Source organism: Rhopalosiphum padi, chromosome 4, assembly GCF_020882245.1.
Source record: "Rhopalosiphum padi isolate XX-2018 chromosome 4, ASM2088224v1, whole genome shotgun sequence".
NCBI lineage: Eukaryota > Metazoa > Arthropoda > Insecta > Hemiptera > Aphididae > Rhopalosiphum > Rhopalosiphum padi.
This window is the reverse complement of record NC_083600.1, coordinates 3467077-3486440: the sequence shown is the minus strand read 5'-3', so window position 1 is coordinate 3486440 and position 19364 is coordinate 3467077. Positions and strand designations below refer to the sequence as shown.

The window sequence follows — 19364 nt, the reverse complement described above, 5'->3', positions numbered from 1 at the left end:
TCTTTTTATCTCTCTCATTTTTAATTTAAAAAAAATATATATAAATATAATATAAATCAACTTGTTTATGTTAAATAATAAAAATATGCCAACACTAATATAATATTAAATGCATGATCAAGTTTGATCAATAAAAAATTACAATAAGATAATTCACAAAAATGTAGAAAAAAACATTGTAACGTTTATGGTACTTAATAATTAATTTATCAATATAACAAATTATTAAGGTTTAAAAAAATATCCATAATATAATATAAATCTCAAAAATCCAGAATCATTTTAGGTTGTCCAACCTAGATTTCAAGTCTTTAAGTAATGGTTGTGTATCTGTAATATTATGAAGAGATGACGCACCACTAATTACAGAGTATATATTTTCTAATATTATTTTATAGTGCTCCTTTTTTTTGGTTGTATAATTTATCTGAAAATAAGACTACAAGTTTTAGATAATATGTAAATTAATCATTAAATATGAGAACTTACCGGTAATGTGTATGTATTATCAGTTATATTTTCTGCCAATGTTGTAGACTCTAATTTAATAATCTTAGCTGGTGGAATTTCATGATCACTGTGATGATGGCGATGATGCTTATGATGGTTAATTTCTTGTGAAATGCACCTCTTGGTTCGACGAAAAACTGTATTTTTTTTTAAATGAGTATCTTCTTCTTCACGTACCATATCTCTTTTAGGACAAGAACAAATTTTTACTGGAAGTACACGCCGGCCAAGCACTTGGCCACTATAAAAACAGAAATGTTAATAATTATTATTTTAAAATTGTCTTAAATATTTGTTGTAAATTTATTATTTATAGACATAAAGTACACACTTGTAATCTTCTAATGTGAATATTACAATTATAGGACGACGTTGCATTCCACTTATACAAGAAGTCTTGCATACAAATCTATAGGATAATCTAGTGCTATCTGACTCATGTTCAGGTCTAGATAAAAGTGTAACCACGCTTTTACGCTTACTAACTTCATCTATATGATAGGTCGTACTTTCATTATCACAACGTATAACATGTTCTAAATGAGTAATACCTATAATTAAAATATTAATCCTGTATTATTATGATGAATTTGAAAAAGAACATTATAAATATATATACAGTAAATTCTCATTATATCAAGACTTTAGGAAAATAAAAAAAAGTTTGACATATTGAGTTTTCTAGAAATGGTAATTTCAAGAGAATTTTAATTCATTCAATCGAGGTAAAAAAAAAACATATTGACATTTGACATAATAAGAATCTACTGTAATACAAAATTAATTAAATATATTCATTCTTGGAGTATAAAATTATCAATAAAAACTGAAATAAATCAGTAATTTTTAAATAATCTCTAATTAGCCATTTAATTTGTATTTATCATATATTAATTTATAATCAAATACTTAAAGAATAAATTGTGATTTCTCAGTTTTCATTGATGACTGTTAAAACAACCTATAACTATTAAAAAATGTTGAAAAAATATAAAACTGCATTTTTTACCTTTGTTAAACTGATCTATAGGTGATAAATGTTGTAAACAACGATCAACAGGTTCTTTTAAATAATCCGCTGAACTATACATAGGCATAGCACGTACAAATAATAGTGTATTATTGGCAATCTTCTCAAAATCACATTTAAAATTTAACAGTAGTACCTTATTTATATCAATGAAAAGTTTTTGTAGTTTCACTGAATACTAGAGGAAATAAAATTAGAAAAAATATAACTATTAAATAATTAACAGAAATTATGGTACTGTTGTTACGTTTGATCTACTTAGTATACACAAGCAATCTATCGGCTACATAAATTGTGCTCAACTATAACTTATTTAAAAAATATATTTACGGATATAGCATGATAATATCAATATTATTATTATTCATCATCGGTATAATTAAAAGGATGCTACATACCGTGTGTATTGTCTCCATCTTAACAAAGTATACCATAACAAATTTGCATTCACAGAATCTACTTTAAATTGTAAACTTTTAATATTAAAAGTAAATTTATCCATTATCAAATTTAAAAGTGAAAATAAAATCTAGAGCATCTTGTAGGATTTTATTAATATCAAAACTTTAAAGTTGGTTATGAGCATATTAAATTTGTAGTTTTTTACATAGCCTATGAGATTCCCTAAATTATATTCTTACCTTTAAGTTTGATATTGGGTAAATATTAAAGTTAACAGCACAAAATCAGTTCTATTGAAAGCAAATTTACCATGTTGTACGTTTATAAGATTGAGACAATATATAAAGGTATAAAGTGTTGTATGTTGCATCCTCTAAAAATAAATAAGCTTTGACACAATATAATCATCGATCAAAGATTATACGATAACAATTTACCACAGTTCAAAAGCTACATCAAAACAATTATCAGTTCTCGTTTTTTTTCATTATAAGATGCTTTTAATGATGTACCGAAAGAAAATTAAAGGATTGGTTATTACCAAATAATAATGAAAAAGTAACATGAAATGTACTAAAAAAAATCAAACTTATTTATTAATCACTGTGTGTTGCGGACAACAATTTTTTCTCATATACTGATCTCAACGGTAAATATCTCAGTAATCATTTGTTAACCTAAATAGTTGACTTGATTTGGTATTAGAGTTATCTTATTTCAGTTAGAGAAACAAATATTTGATGTTAATTTAATATTAAAATAATAATAAAAAACATATTAACAAAAACCGATAGATAGATAATACGTAGCAACAATACTAAAATTATTGATCATTTATAATTTTAATAATAAACATAATACAAACAATCCATTTTTGACGATATGATTGGAAACTGGAATCTAACAATACTTCAAAATTAAAACTACCACCAAATTCATCCTGACACGGAATAATACCAGTTGGTGATGATTTTACAGAACCAGCAGCACATGTTTCTTGATTTTCTCGGTCTTTTTCAGGCTAAACACATATAAAAATATATGCTGTAATACGATTTGAAAAATAAAAATGCATCAATCATTAAGATTGAAAAAGGTTTGTGTTAGAAAATTAGAACCTACAGATCAAGTCATAAATAAAAAATTTTAATAACTTAAAATTATTAGGGAAACAAAAAAAAAAATATTAGAATTTTGATACGAAACCAGATTAAACTGAAATAGACATTGTTTTAATATAACAATTCAAAAATAATTAACTATGGTCTTAAATTGTCCATAAATTTCCTAAACAAGATGTAAAATTTTAGAAATTTAACATTTTACAGTGCTATTTATAGATTATTTAAATCTTAGTTTATTTTTGGATTTCTATACATAGAATTAAATGTTTGTTTGCAATAAAAAGAGCTTGGAAATTGAATACAAAGTACAATGTTAATCATACATTTATTTTAAAGCAATTAAAAAATATCAAAAATGCATAGCCACATTTTTTTTATAAGCGTTCAGTATTACAACATTTATTAAAATACAGAAAACATAAAAATAATTTTGTAATTAAAAATGTACACTTTTATTTTAATTTCTATGATTTGAAAATGTAGAAAGATTCCTTATAAAAATTTTAGTATGCATTAATTTAACAGTGAATTCAAATTTAACACATCCATTACAGTGCCCACTCAACTAAGACTGAAAGGTAAACTTGACATTTGACCCCCTACTAGGCAGCAGATCAATTTTCATGATTTTTTAAATTATAGACATTAAAAATATATATTTCAACATATATTTTAGAAAATACTTTTGGACAAACATAAATTGTCCTTAAACAATTTTGCGAGTTAATTATGACAACATAACTCAAATTTTTTATACAGATTACCTATATATGTTTATCTAAATATATTGTTCTTAACATAATTAAAAGTTACCGTTTGCGGAAGATTCAAATCTACAATCGTCCCATTTTCCATTGAAAAATAATATTCATTGATATCATTTTGATTTATGTAGACCCCATCAAACTCTTGCTGTAATAGTGATGGTGTTAAGCTGTCATTACAACTAATAAAAATAGAAATAAAATATACATATTAAAAATTTAAAATGTACATAAACCTAGCTATAAAATGTTAACTTTTAGGTTACCTAATGTTAATATTTCATATACAAATTAATTTAATTTTAGATATGTTCATAATGAGGAATTAATTATAAAATATTTCGAAAATTTTATCTAAAAATAAATAGCACATAATATTAATATCTTTTTTTAATATTTAAATTATTATATTAAAATTAAATAAGAAAAAGCAAATAATTAGCAAAGCGTGCAAAGTGCAAAAAATTAAAAAAAAAACATGCTTATACTTACGCATTAAAATTAAATATTTCTTCATTAGAGTTCTGCATTTCTGATAGACCAGGAAGTTTTGTATCATCCATCTAATACAAAAAATATGTCCAAACAAATTGTTTACTAACTTTATTTTTTAAATTTCAAAGAATAATAGATAAGACAGGTAACTTAATATTATATAATTAAAATTTTGATGGAATACAAATAAACAAGTTTTTAAATTATATAAATTATACATAAATCTAATAAAAACTGTAATAAATAGAACACAATTAATATTATTATTGTATATTAATATAAGGGGGTGGTTAACTGCTATCATAGGTTACTTTAAGAGGCTGTAATTGAAAATAATTTTACTAAAAATTTTTTATATTTCAATTAATCTGCTTGTTCAGACCAATCAGCCTCTTATCCTATTTCTCGAAAAACTGATTCTTAAACGTCTCCAACCAATCATAGAAAAAAACCTTCCCAATACTCAATTCAGATTTAGGCACAATCATTCCACAATACATCAGATTCTCCACAAAATTAAAGCAATTTTCCCCCCATACTTTTACCTACTTATTAAATCATATCTTATAGTAATCGCCACTTCAAGGACAACTTTTTCAAATATTTCTTAAATGTCATGCAAGGTGCAATTTTTGTAACACTCCTTTTTAACATCTACACTGCAAACCAACCCACTACTCAAAACACAATAGTAGCAAAGTTTGCGGACGACAAAGCACTACTTGCATCCCACTCTGACCCAGATATAGCTGCCTCTTTTATGTAAACCCATTTTGACCTACTAGCCTCATAGTACGCAGAATGGGGCCTGAAATTAAATCAAACGAAATAGCTCCACTCTACCTTCACACTACCCCCCAGAGACTGTCCACAACTATTCCTCAATAATCAACCTCTACCCTACTCTCAAAACGTCAAATATCTTGGACTAACCCTAGACCGCCGGCTCACATGGGCTCCTCATATACATTCCAAACATTTAATGCTCAATGATCGTAGCCGCCAGCTACGTCACCTACTGACCTCTAAATATATTCATCTGAACAACAAACTCCTTATATACAAAATGCTACTTAACCAACCAGTTTAACCTAACCTTAACCAATATGAGTCTATAGTATACAGCTCTGAGGATTAGCAAAACCTACTAACATCAATAGAATACAAACCTATCAATCCAAAACCCTAATAGACAAATCACTAAAGCACCATATTATGTTTCCAATCACACAGTCTATCACTACCTCTCCATACCCTTTGTCGCTGATGTGGCTAAAACACACCACAAAAGACTCCATAATCGCCTTTCAAACCACAGAAACCCACTCATGCATGTTATCTCTTCCTTGACTATCCCTCGAAATCCTCCCAAACGACTCAAACACAAATGGTGTAGAAACCTACTGACAGACTAATATTCAATTTAAATACTCATTAGTCATGTTTTTTTATCGTAGTACCTCCACGGAGAGGCTTCTACACTCTGTTTAATCTGTCATCTTTATCTATTTGTTTATTATATATTTTTTTTTTACTATCTATTTACTTCCTCAATTGTTCTTATTATTCATTTTTTTGTAACAGATTGAATAAAACACTTTTAAAATTTAAAAAAAAAAAAAATTAATCTGCAATTTATGAGTATTTTGAAAATATAATATTTTACATACTACTCATAACTAGTATAAAAAGTAAAATTTTGTAATAAAGTCAACGTACAAACAAAGATAATTATTTAACTTTACGTTTGATGACAAATCACTTTAATTCACTTTAATAATAATGTTAACAATACAAGACTAATAAATTCTACTGAATGCATGTTTACTATTACTATAATGTATGAGAGATAAAGAGAGAGAAAACAAATAGTAAACTGATATTATCAATAAAAAATGTTGCAGTTATTTTTCTATTTATAGTGAATAGAGATACCTACTTACTAATTAATAATATATTAAACATTTTTTACGTTTATCACATATAAATTATAATCAATAATTATATATTATTTACAGATTTTGATAATTTATAGCAACCTTTTAAAATGTATAGAGGTCTTACAACAGAACAGTCAATAAGGTTATCAATAAATAAATCTCTTTGTCTCCTAAAGAAATAAAATAACAGCTAATACTATTACAGTAATTAACTAGTTGTGAGTATAAATTGTAAAGTTTTTTTTAAGTAATATATATAAACCTGAGTTATTAAACTTGTGTATCGTTGCTCCAAGGGAAATCACAGATATCTGTCAAGGAAGCTACGGCATAGGGGAAAAAAAAAAAATAATCATAACATTGATTATTATATTATTTTATTCTAAACGTAAAACACTGAATTTGGGTTTTCTATCAATAATTAATCATCATAATCTTTCAATGTCCTTAATAAATTTAAAATCATTAAAATTATGTAAAGAAATGAAGGAGATGTGGGATGAAAATGTTTGAATTTGTTATATGAATGGATAAGTACCTAATCGTGCTAAATATTTTGAACAAAACCAGGTGATAGATGATTAAGAAATTACTTATTCTCTGAATGTGGCAAGTATACAAATGGTAACCCTACTTATATTAACACTTGAAGTACCTTATAAATTTGATGTATCTTGTATTGTGTATTTGGTTCAAATCACACCTACGACTATGTGTCAACTGCATGCAATGTTCAATAAAAATCAAAATGTTGAATAACTATGTATAAAAATAAAGTATTACCTTGATACCCAAGTGAATTATAAAGCCGTGAATATAACTAAGAACAACTATCAATTGACCAAGCCACTCAACATGCATAAACAATTTGTGTAACAGATACTTTTCCAAGACTGAATTGTACTCTATATATCATACAGTAGACCCTTAATTTTTGGACTATTATTTTTACTTATAAGTAACAGCACTAACAATCACAATATTATAATTAAAGACCAGATTTTGCATATAATGCATATTCATATTTTTATAAGCAATTAAATGTAATCAATGTGTTTTCATCAATCATACTTAAAGAAATAATATTATAAATTTTTATTTTGCATGTTTTTGCATAATACATATACACCAGGTATAAATTAAATTAAATTAAATTAAATTAAATTTTATAATTGTATGTACGATTATTATATATAAATTTGTCCACAATACAAAAATTGAAAATAATTTAAAAAAAATAATATTACGTTTCCGTATTAGTTGGAGGTAGGTAGGTTCATTGCATACTGGTTTTCCTATATTTTTATCTTATCGATTTTGTCTAACATTATCGACTTATTGTCAATACTACAATACTAACACAAACTGATAGACTGACGACTGTAGTTGAAGCATACATTCGGCAATAGTCAACGACCAACGTAGTATAAAAACGTGTACATTTTATATAACATTGTTTGTGTTTGTTATTTTACAATGCCAAAGTGTCCAAGTTCAAAATTACCAGCACTTAGAAAATGGATTGAACAGTATAACAAATCAGGTGAGGTTTTCAAAACCTTAAATAATAATTCAGTTTTTTGTCAATATTGTAATAAAGTAGTTGTAGTACAAAAAAATTTCAAATTGATCAGCACGTTAAATCATTTTCACACAAAAAATATTCGAAAACTCCCACTTCTAAACAAACATTTGTTAATCAACAGTCAACATTAGAGGAAAATCAATCAGTATTTTTCCAAGACCTTTGTTTTTTCATAATTTATGTTTTGATTTTATAACTTTACAATAAATTAATAGCTGTAATAATCAAAAATTATTTTGCATGTTTTGCATTATTTTCTTGCATATTTTAACTTTTTTTAGTGCATGTTTGCATACATATTTTACAATTTAAAATGCATATAAATCTGGTCTTTAATTATAATCAATTAAATAAATTATTATCTATTAGACAATCTATTTTTATATTGCTACATCTTAAATGGAAAACACACTATAAATTTTAAACGTAATAATTAAACTCCAATTACTTTTTGTTTTTTAATTATATTATTATACTAATTATAAAACTAATATTAAAAATGAGTCATAAATGTAACGAGGATATAAAACATACGAGTAGCACAATAAATAAAACTGCCTAACAATAAAATATTTAAAAAAATTACTAGTAATTTATACTTGAAGCACATTCTCAAAAAGTATTAATTAATAATGACATGGATTAGACACACTACAGTAATAATAAAGATTTAAGGAAATATATAACCCACATGTCTTTTTCCAATCCTACAAATGCGTAAAATATCAAAATTACATTCAGTATTTCTCATTTAGCTTTGTTAGTTAATATTCAAGTGTATTTACCGATTATTAAACTTAAACTCAACATCCTATGTAAAGCAAAACGGTATCCATTTTTCTACCTTTTAACATTTTAACTCACACAAATATAACTTTTAACAATTTTTGTATGGAATATGAATAATCAAATACTAAACCATCTCAACAAAGAATAATGTAATATTTTTTTTTTTTGCACTATAAACTTTAAAAAAATAGAATATAAAATTATTTGTCTAGTACAGTAAACTGAAACTAACCAATTTATCAAGCACAAGTGACAATGTTATAAAAATTACAAATAGTGCTGGAAATCAAAACTAAAAACATAAATGTGCTCTATAACTAAAAATTGTGTATTTTTTTAATTATTAAAATAATTTATTAAAAGTGCAAAAATTTTAGAGAAAACACAATTATGTAAATAAAATAAAGACATAATATGTCATAACGAAAAACATAAATTAAAATAATGTCTTACCGTAAAATCCGTGAAATGTATATAATATTCAGATGGAAATTTAAGCAGCGTTTCTACAGTATAATATATTAATATCATAGGACACCGACTATGCCGTTAATGACCATTAAGATTAAGTTAATTTCACAAAAACTTCACACATGCACCTGTAACCTGTATGTATATAAGACAGTGTATACGTGATAAGATAATTACGGGGGGATATGATAATATACGGGATACCATGACAAAATAAATAATAAATATTATTCTGGGTATTGTCACAGCAGGCTGGTATCTATTCTGTGGACAATGTACCTGCGGTCCTGCAGGCTGCAACCTGCAACTGGTCACTGTAGTATGGAAGGCGTTCAAAATCCCGACAATGATAATCCCGAATGTCAAAAACCTGAAACCAAAATCCCGACAGTCTAAAATACCGACAGTTCAAAATACCGACAGTCTAAAATACCGACAGTTCAAAATACCGACCGTCTAAAATACCGACAGTTCAAAATACCGACCATTTGAAATATCGACAAAATAAAATAATTTTATCTTATCTTTTTTTTTTTTTCTATTTATTTGAAGTAATCTACAATCTATACATTTTCATAGTATAATAAGTAGGTTTGATAGGTGACAATTAAGAATAACATGAATAATTAGATTAAGGAAGATACCCAGTGGTAACACCCTATAATCTTATCTTATAAAGTTTAATTTAGTACCTATATTATCTAAAAGGCTCAATTATTTGTCCAGAGTCTCAGTGAACGATTGAACATTTCAAATGAACAAACGTATTTTTGCGTGTTAATTGTATAGTACCTTTGTTTTAAATATAAGTTAGGCGTTTTTTTTATTATGAGTGAAATATGTCAAATTATCCCATCTCAAAAAGGAAATGCCAAAATATATAAAATAACAAGGCATGTTTTTTTCATTTATCTCAAAGTACTTGGAGAAAAATTCAATCATCTGGCTTGGTGAATTTATATGGTACAAACGAAGAGTTTAGTTTAAAAATAAGACAAATGCTTGCCCTGGCTTTTATTCCATCTGACAATATACCTGCAGCATTTGATGAGCTTAAAGCGACATTTCCTCCTGAAGCTGAAGAAGTTGTCCAATGGTTTGAAGACAATTATGTACATGGCCGGATTCGTCGCCGAAACCAAAGAAATGGTAATATTATACGCACAGATCCACTTTTTCCGCCCAAACTTTAGTCTGTGTCAGAATTAATGGACCACGGAATTCCTAGGACACAAAATATTGTCGAAGCTTGGCATCGACGTTGGTCAACTTTGGTTGGTAAACCTCATGTTGGAGTTTATACAATAATAGAGGAGCTTCAGAAAGAACAACAACGAGTTGACTTAGAAATTGAATGTATTAATCGTGGAGAACCAAAACCGAAACCGAAAAAACAAATAATTGACAGAGAGAAAAGAATAATGACGGTATATAAAGATATATCAAATAGGAGTGTCTTAGAATTTTTACGGGGTTTGGCTCATAATATATCGATATAGTTTTATATATTTTTTTTGTTCAATGACGATCGGCGGTTACATGCCGAATATTAAATCCAATAATGAAAATAATAATATAAATTATGATGTATATAAATATTAAATATAATAAAAAATTTTTTGTGTTTTTAAATTAAATTTTTAAATAATGATTAACGAATATAATAGTATAAATTTTAAACTGTCGGTATTATGATTTGTCGGGATTTTAAACAGTCGGTACTGTGATTTGTCGGGATTTTAAACTGTCGGTATTGTGATTTGTCGGGATTTCGACCCAGACCCCTGTAGTATTATGTTACTCTGCCGATGAACAACTTTACTAAAGTCACTGAACAGTGAACAGTGGGCACCTTGGGGTTATTATTACATATTATCATTTATCGTATGGTGTTCAACAAGCAAGCATTTTAACTCCATAAAAAAACTTAATTAGAATAGAACATAAAAATAAAATAATAAAGTTATAATATAATTAGTCAAATCTTTTGTCAAATTACTCAAATTTTTGATCAATCTTTAGGGTTTGGAACATATGATGACTCATATGAGTGGCATATAATAAAATATCTTTTATCTTATATTATTCTGCGTAAGGTGCATAACCTCAGAATATATACCGCGAAAATTTAAAATAGTTACTAATCATCACACGGCCATATGGATCCGTGCCGTGAACCATCAAGGTTTATAGATAACAAACCATTGATAACATATACCAACTGATACCAATTAATTTTGTTTACAAATATTAAAAACATCTACATTTGAAGGTTATGTTAGAATTATTCGTTTTCATTCGTTATTTGATGTTTTGATGATAATTTTGATATTTAGCTTTAATAATTTAATTAATAAATAAGTTTAATAAGAAATCGAATAGATTTTTTATTTTTTACAGCATATATTGAGCTTTTGAATTCATAATATGGATTCTGATCTTTATGATGAGTTTGGTAATTACATTGGACCAGAATTGGAATCTGATGAAGAGGAAGAAGAACAGCCGCCGTCTCCTGAGCCAGAACCTCAGGACATTGATGTAACTAAATACATTTTTAATACATTCAATACTTATGTAATTATGTGCAATGTAACATTGTTTTTGTAGATGATTGAGGAGAGTGAAGATGGACCAGAAGAACCGGGTATGAGCGTTGTTTTACATGAAGATAAACGTTACTATCCTAGTGCTGTTGAAGTGTATGGTCCTGACGTGGAAACATTAGTTCAAGAAGAAGATGAATTACCATTGACAGTGCCATTGGTTGCTCCTGTTAAACAGCATAATTTCCAAATCAAAGAACAACATTTGCCCAACACAACATATAATATGGAGTAAATTTTGTTTGTTTTATATTATATAAACTAAAATTAATTCAATTACATGTTACTATTGTAACTAGGTATTTGGCAGATTTAATGGATGTTGCAGGCTTAGTGCGAAATGTTGCATTGGTTGGACATCTTCACCACGGCAAGACCAGCTTAGTAGATTGTTTAGTTCGTCAAACCCATCCAGACTTGGGACAATTAAATTTAGATTCAGCAGATGCTGATTTGATGCGCTACACAGATACTTTAATGACTGAACGTCAAAGAGGTGTTAGTATTAAAGCAACTCCTGTAACATTAGTTTTACCTGATGTTAATTCTAAATCATACTTAATGAACATTTTTGATACACCTGGTAATAATTTTTATAAATTTAAATTGTTATATTTATTTATAAATCTAAACTTTGATGTTGATTAGGTCATGTTAATTTTTCTGATGAAGTAACAGCTGCCCTTAGAATTTGTGATGGAGCTGTAATATTTGTTGATGCTGCAGAGGGTGTTATGTTAAATACAGAACGTCTGATAAAACATGCTATACAAGTTTGTACAAAACTATGCAATTATGTTAGTAAAAAATAATTAAATTTTTTTTTTTTAATTCAGGAGAAAATTGCAATTACTATTTGTGTGAATAAAATTGACAGACTTATGTTGGAGCTTAAACTTCCTCCTCAAGATGCATATTACAAAATTAAACATATAATTGATGAAGTAAATTCCCTGTTAAGGTATAAACTAATATTAAATTACTCTATAATTGTATAGAATTATATTGAATTGTTTTTACTTTTAAACTGCTATACTTAATTATTTTTTATTTTTTACAGTTTACATTCGCAGAATGATCCATCGCGCATTGTTTCACCAGTTATAGGAAATGTTTGTTTTGCATCAGCTCAATATGCTGTTTGTTTCACATTAAAGTCATTTGCTAAACTTTATGCAAATCATTATCCTAATGTTAAGGTTGACAGTTTTTCAAAAGTTTTATGGGGTGATGTTTACTTTAATCCGAAAACTAGAAAATTCTCCAAAAAATCTCCTCATAACAGCGCACAAAGAAGTTTTGTTGAGTTCATATTAGAACCATTATATAAATTATTTGCTCAAGTAATTGGTGATGTAGACACGACTCTCCCTGATGTTTTGGATGAACTTGGAATTAAACTAACAAAACGTGAAATGAATATTAATATACGACCACTATTACGCCTCGTTTGTGGACGCTTCTTAAATGATCTCAGTGGTTTTGTGGACATGTGTGTTAATCATATACCTTCACCAGCGGAAAATGCAAAAAATAAAATAGATACAATTTATACTGGTCCTCAAGACACTGAACTAGCTAAGGACATGCTTGATTGCAATCCAGATGTATGTTTCTTTAAGATATAATATTATTTTATGTTTTAAATTTTATACTATTTTTTTAGGGTCGTTTAATGGTGCATAGTACTAAAATGTATCCTACTGATGATTGTACCTTCTTCCAAGTATTAGCTCGAGTAATGAGTGGGACACTGCATGCTGGACAAGAAGTAAAAGTTTTAGGTGAAAACTATTCTTTGGTTGATGAAGAAGATTCTAGAGTAATGACAGTTGGAAGATTATGGGTACATGAAGCTAGATATAAAGTTGAAGTAAATAGAGTACCAGCTGGCAATTGGGTTCTAATTGAAGGCATTGACCAACCAATTGTTAAAACTGCAACAATAACAGATTTAATAACAACTGACGATTTATATATATTCAGACCATTAAAATTCAACACTCAGTCTGTTATAAAGATTGCAGGTAAAGAAAAAAAAATATTAAAATTGTTATTTTGTAAATATATTAACAAAAAACATTCTAGTTGAACCTGTAAATCCATCTGAACTACCCAAAATGTTGGATGGTTTGAGAAAAGTCAATAAGTCTTATCCTCTACTTATTACTCGTGTTGAAGAATCTGGCGAACACGTTATACTTGGCACTGGTGAATTGTACTTAGATTGTGTAATGCACGATTTAAGAAAGATGTATTCAGAAATTGGTAAATATAACTAGCATTATTGCCAGTGTTGAGACGAGATAAGCAAAAATTATCTAGATATAGATAAAAGATTATTGCTCCAATATTATCTAGATTAAGATAAGATAACATGTATTTTAATTATCTCAGATAAGATAAAATACAAAAAATTTTGATCTAGATAAAAAATAGATGACAATTTAAATATTTAAAATAATTTCATTAAACCAACAATTAAATTTATATTTTAGTATTGGAAATTATTATACCTATCAATGATAATTGAAATGATGATCACGTGAATAGTATAAAATACCCAGTGCCCGTATATAACGTCATATTATTATCATTGGCATAATAATTTAATTTAATATTGGTCTATTTATAGAGTGGGCATTAATTTTTTCATGTTATAAGCTTGATAGTTCTATATTATGATTTATAAGTTATAACGTTCGTAGATTATTTTTGTTGATCCTGTTTTTATTATATTTTACATTATTACTATTGAAATTATTTATAAAATGGACTCCATAGTCCATAGACCATAATATTAACTTGCATGCATACAGGGCGCTCAAAAAAAATATCGGTTTACACATAATATTATCTAGATAATTACTAAAAAGATACCGATTTTTAATCTAAGATAACCCTTAGATACATATTTAAATTTTCATCTAGATAAGATAAAAGATGAACAAATACTATCTAGATGAAATATCTAGATAAGTCTCAACACTGATTATTGCATACTTAAAAACTAAATTTTTATTTTTGCTAAAGATATAAAAGTGGCAGATCCAGTTGTTGCTTTTTGTGAAACTGTTGTTGATACATCATCTTTAAAATGTTTTGCTGAAACTCCAAACAAACGCAATAAGATAACAATGATTGCAGAACCATTAGAAAAAGGCCTTGCTGAAGATATTGAAAACCAAGTGGTTGACATTGCATGGGACAAGTAATACATAATTTGTTTTTAATATTTTTGTTAAATTATGTATTTTAAATGATTGAAAAATGTACATTATTTAATAGTAAATATTCTATTATTTAAGGAAAAAAATTGGTGAATTTTTCCAATCTAAATATGATTGGGATTTACTTGCAGCTCGTTCCATATGGGCATTTGGTCCCGATACTACTGGCCCTAATATTCTTGTAGATGATACTCTACCATCTGAAGTTGACAAAAATATTCTTAGATCTATTAAGGATTCTATTGTTCAAGTAAGTTATTTATACCTTATTAGTTATTATAAAACCAATATTAGTACATAATTTGAATAATAGTTTTATCGAATATTATTGTTGTTCCAGTAGACGAAAAAACTATTAATTTGTTTTTCAATTATTTCCACTTAGTTTATTTTTCTAAACCAGTTAACCCTGACTTGTATTTCTCAAATTTGCTTAATAATTATTACTTTCATTCCAATGTGGTATCTTAAAAATTATGATAATTGTATTTTATCTAAAAGAATCTTAACCTGTCTTAGCGGACTAACTTCCATTTCAGGCTTAAATTATTTGTACTTCATTAACTTAATAATTTTTTTTAGGCTGAGACTTAAAATAATAATTTGTTTTAAATTGTAGGGTTTTCAATGGGGTACTAGAGAGGGACCATTATGTGAAGAACCAATTCGTAATGTTAAATTTAAAATATTAGATGCAGTTATTGCCCCTGAACCATTACATAGAGGAGGAGGTTAGTAGTAATAGTTAAATTTTGTATAATTTAATTTATTATTATGTATTAAAAAATGGTAAATTATAGGACAAATTATTCCAACTGCTCGTAGAGTAGCTTACTCAGCATTTCTTATGGCAACACCTCGGTTGATGGAACCATATCTGTATGTTGAAGTCCAAGCTCCAGCAGATTGTGTTTCTGCTGTATATACTGTATTGGCTAAGAGAAGAGGACACGTAACACAAGATGCTCCTGTTCCAGGATCACCACTTTATACCATCAAAGCTTTTATTCCTGCGATTGATTCATTTGGTTTTGAAACTGATTTACGTACTCATACTCAAGGTCAAGCTTTTTGTTTGTCTGTATTCCATCATTGGCAGGTTAGTAAATTATATTATACATTTTAGTATTCAAAACATACACAGTTTTTAATAACCTTTATAATAAGTTTATTTTGAATATTTTCATAAGCTGGGTTATTTAAAATGAATATTTTATTGATATTTTAACGAGAAAGTAGTTGTGAAATAAAAGCTTTTCTGGAAATATTAGAATTTTATACATTTTAAGACATATATATATTGGTTAATAATCAATTTATTGAATTAATTGAATATAATATATTCTCATACTAATTTTGTACAAGTTTTAAATTTGATTTTTTCTGAGGAGAGACTCACAGTTAGTAAAAAGTATTACATTTATTGAATAATAAAGTCTAACTTAATATAAAACACATTTTATCATTATTGATGAGATTACGATAGTCTATTTTATTAAATTTAAATTCAATTATAATCTATTGTATATGATGAAAAACAATTCTGAGCGGAAAATGTCTATATTTTGGTAACCATTTTGGCAACAAAACAATTATTTTAATAATAATATTGGATTTTCATAAAAATTCTCATTTTTCTTTCATATTTTGTTTGTTTTTTCCGATTATAAAAATAGGTATTGGGAATTTTTAATGTTGACTTATAAAAAGTACAAACCAGATTTAATTTGCTATCCAAAATCACCTTCGAAGTTGAAAATTGGATCATTTTCTTGATTACTTATTGTGTTTACAGACATAAAATAAATAAAATATACATCATTGTAAAATTAATTAATTCATCGCTCTACTCAGAATCTAAAATATAAATAATTATTATAATATAGGCGTGGGCTGGTGGATATTTATTTGGAGGTATGGATAGAATGAATAATTTTAAGATACAAATATTCAATAACTTAAGGCCAATATAAATGTGTTATTTTTAAGGATTTTTACTTTTGCAATACTATTATTCTTTGTTCCTCATTGGATATATTCTGCGTTTCCCCAACCATGGATATAGATATTAGATACTCCTATATTAGTAGACTAGTATCTATAACCATCATCCGCATCAATGCACTGTTTATTTTTTTCTGGGTTTTTGACCGTTGTAAATAAAAACAACTTCTAAATACTATAATTATACACCCTTAGAAACATATGCAATTTACTTTAACTATATGGCTATATAGTATTTATAATCTATGATATTGTATATAATATGTATTTAAGATTACCTATTATTGAATTTAATAACAACGGTACCTAATTAGTAATTACTATATTCAGTATATTATAATAATATTAACAAAAAAAGATAAATTATAAATGAATAAAACAGTTGAGTTATTCAAATGAAAAATAATAATACTATTATTTATTTTTATTTTTTGTAAATCCTATTATTCCTTGTTTAATGTTATAATAAGTGTATAGTAATATATTATATAAATTTATCATGTATAAATATTATACCTTTTTATTTACTATATTTTTTATATTCATAATAAGGTTAACAAGCAAGCTGTTTTATAGAGCCAGTTAAAAACATATGCTACACCCAACACAAAACCCTGCACATGCAATGATTATTATTATTTATCATTAACTTATTATTTTAATTTTTTAGATTGTCCCCGGTGATCCACTTGATAAAAGTATAGTTATCAAACCTTTGGAACCACAACCCGCTACACATCTGGCTCGAGAATTTATGGTAAAAACTCGGAGGAGAAAAGGCTTAAGTGAGGATGTTTCCATAAATAAATTCTTTGACGATCCTATGTTATTAGAATTAGCCAGACAAGATGTATCTCTTAATTACCCTATGTAATAAGTTTTAGTTTTGATAAAATTATACATTTTCTTTACTGTTTGTATTAATATATGTAAAATAAAAATAATTAAAGCATTATTTTTAATGATTTTTTTTACCAAGAACAAAAGTAATTTATTTTATTGGATGTAATAATTTATAATAAAAAAAATATATTATATCTAATTTATACTTATGGGAATAATTTATATAATATACAATTATAAAATTGTTATATTAATATGATATCTGCCAAAGAAATATTTGTTGAAATATACTGCAATTATGTTCTCTGATGATTATAGTTCAAATTTAAAATTATACAAATCAACAATTTGTAGTTCAATTTTAATTGTTTTTTAGACAACCTAATCTAACTCATTGTATCTAAAATCTATTCTAAAAGGTTACAACTTATAATAATTAGTTAAGTAGTTTAATATTATGTAGTTAACTTCAGTGCATACTGCATATCTATCATCTACAAGTACAAGTTGATTGAATTTTCTTTGTCCTATGTGTGTTATAGTTAACATACCCAATAACCTATAGTTATTTTGCTAACTTTTTTTTTGTTTATTATTTATAAATTACAGTATTATTGTATCTCAAATAATTTCTTTAAAAGAATAATTAAATCAAATAACCATAAGATTATACAAATTTAAATACATTGAATACTAAAAAATAAAATTATTAAAAAATCCTAAATTAAATTAGTATTTTTATATTTTATGATCTTTTTTTATAACACTACAAAGGTGTCTTAAGTTTGCCATTCTTATTATTGTTAAACAATAATAAATAATAATGTCTAATATGTCCAAAAATTCTATAGCCAAGATTTGTAGAAATACTCAAGTACGGTCTGTTTGATTATAATATGTTACAATTTATTGTTGAATTATGAAAATATAATTTGAAAAAAAAATAAAGTTTAGGAATACGCTAACATTTCCTAAATTTTAAAAATTGTATACTAATACTTAAGTATAAAACATATTTTTTACGATGGTCAATAATAATTCAATCACATATTAATAGTAATTTATGTTATGTATTCAACATTTGGCATGTAAGAATAAAAATTATTTTTTATTAACCAAACTTCAGAAAAAAAAATTTTTTCAAGTTACAAGATTTTTAGTTGTTGTAAAATAAGTATTTTATAATTTAAAAGATGTTCAATAATTTTCGGGGCCTACACATCCCCGAGCATCCACTATTCGACTATTCGGGCCCATTTGATACGTCTGATTTAAAGGAAGCTACACCAGCTTATGTTATCTCCGTCTTACACATGTAAAACATAGCAAAAATTTAAAATGGTTTTGCGCGGGGAAAGAACCGAGAGGGTTGCAGTCATAATATAATATAAATATGTACATTTTATTAATTAATAACTATAAATAATTTGATGTTTTTGGCAATTTAGGTATATTTCAACTTACCTGTACCCAGTGGCACCGAATTTGGGGTTGAAGTCTGGTCATGACCCATGACCAGACCAAATTTTTGGTGTTGTTTGGTGTGGTATAGGAATAATAAATTAATTTAT

General features: G+C 26.6%; 3 protein-coding genes across 8 annotated transcripts; 2 read left to right on the top strand and 1 right to left on the bottom strand.

Annotated features, from left to right (window-relative positions):
• Positions 1-45: 45 nt before the first annotated feature.
• LOC132929217 (cellular tumor antigen p53-like) lies at positions 46-9509 on the bottom strand. Of its 6 annotated transcripts, none has more exons than XM_060994405.1 (9): positions 9390-9509; positions 9093-9245; positions 4323-4393; positions 3880-4012; positions 2808-2963; positions 1520-1718; positions 842-1061; positions 490-751; positions 46-427 (listed from the first exon to the last, which is right to left on the bottom strand). In XM_060994405.1, exons 2-9 carry the CDS (start codon positions 9168-9170, stop codon positions 278-280), a joined length of 1269 nt encoding a protein of 422 aa, XP_060850388.1. In that variant the 5' UTR covers positions 9171-9245; positions 9390-9509; the 3' UTR covers positions 46-277. The 6 variants fall into 6 exon arrangements, with proteins under 6 accessions (XP_060850388.1, XP_060850389.1, XP_060850387.1 ...); XM_060994406.1 differs by having other exon boundaries at positions 9093-9238; positions 9390-9411; XM_060994404.1 differs by having other exon boundaries at positions 9093-9425.
• Positions 9510-10108: 599 nt separating this feature from the next.
• LOC132928674 (uncharacterized) lies at positions 10109-10609 on the top strand. The gene is made up of 2 exons (XM_060993499.1): positions 10109-10259; positions 10314-10609. Exons 1-2 carry the CDS (start codon positions 10109-10111, stop codon positions 10607-10609), a joined length of 447 nt encoding a protein of 148 aa, XP_060849482.1.
• Positions 10610-11401: 792 nt separating this feature from the next.
• LOC132929458 (116 kDa U5 small nuclear ribonucleoprotein component) lies at positions 11402-17905 on the top strand. The gene is made up of 13 exons (XM_060994818.1): positions 11402-11651; positions 11721-11947; positions 12016-12299; positions 12365-12489; positions 12553-12677; positions 12777-13323; positions 13383-13743; positions 13805-13984; positions 14750-14927; positions 15025-15196; positions 15566-15677; positions 15747-16045; positions 17621-17905. Exons 1-13 carry the CDS (start codon positions 11538-11540, stop codon positions 17822-17824), a joined length of 2928 nt encoding a protein of 975 aa, XP_060850801.1. The 5' UTR covers positions 11402-11537; the 3' UTR covers positions 17825-17905.
• Positions 17906-19364: the final 1459 nt, after the last annotated feature.

Coding starts and splice junctions, on each gene's coding strand:
- LOC132929217 (XM_060994405.1), bottom strand. CDS start 9,170: ATGATATTAATATATTATACTGTAGAAACGCTGCTTAAATTTCCATCT. Junction 752..841: donor TTCACATTAGAAGATTACAA/GTGTGTACTTTA, acceptor CTGTTTTTATAG/TGGCCAAGTGCTTGGCCGGC. Junction 428..489: donor ATAATACATACACATTACCG/GTAAGTTCTCAT, acceptor TCTTATTTTCAG/ATAAATTATACAACCAAAAA.
- LOC132928674 (XM_060993499.1), top strand. CDS start 10,109: ATGCTTGCCCTGGCTTTTATTCCATCTGACAATATACCTGCAGCATTT. Junction 10,260..10,313: donor TCGCCGAAACCAAAGAAATG/GTAATATTATAC, acceptor AGTCTGTGTCAG/AATTAATGGACCACGGAATT.
- LOC132929458 (XM_060994818.1), top strand. CDS start 11,538: ATGGATTCTGATCTTTATGATGAGTTTGGTAATTACATTGGACCAGAA. Junction 13,324..13,382: donor TGCTTGATTGCAATCCAGAT/GTATGTTTCTTT, acceptor CTATTTTTTTAG/GGTCGTTTAATGGTGCATAG. Junction 16,046..17,620: donor CTGTATTCCATCATTGGCAG/GTTAGTAAATTA, acceptor TTAATTTTTTAG/ATTGTCCCCGGTGATCCACT.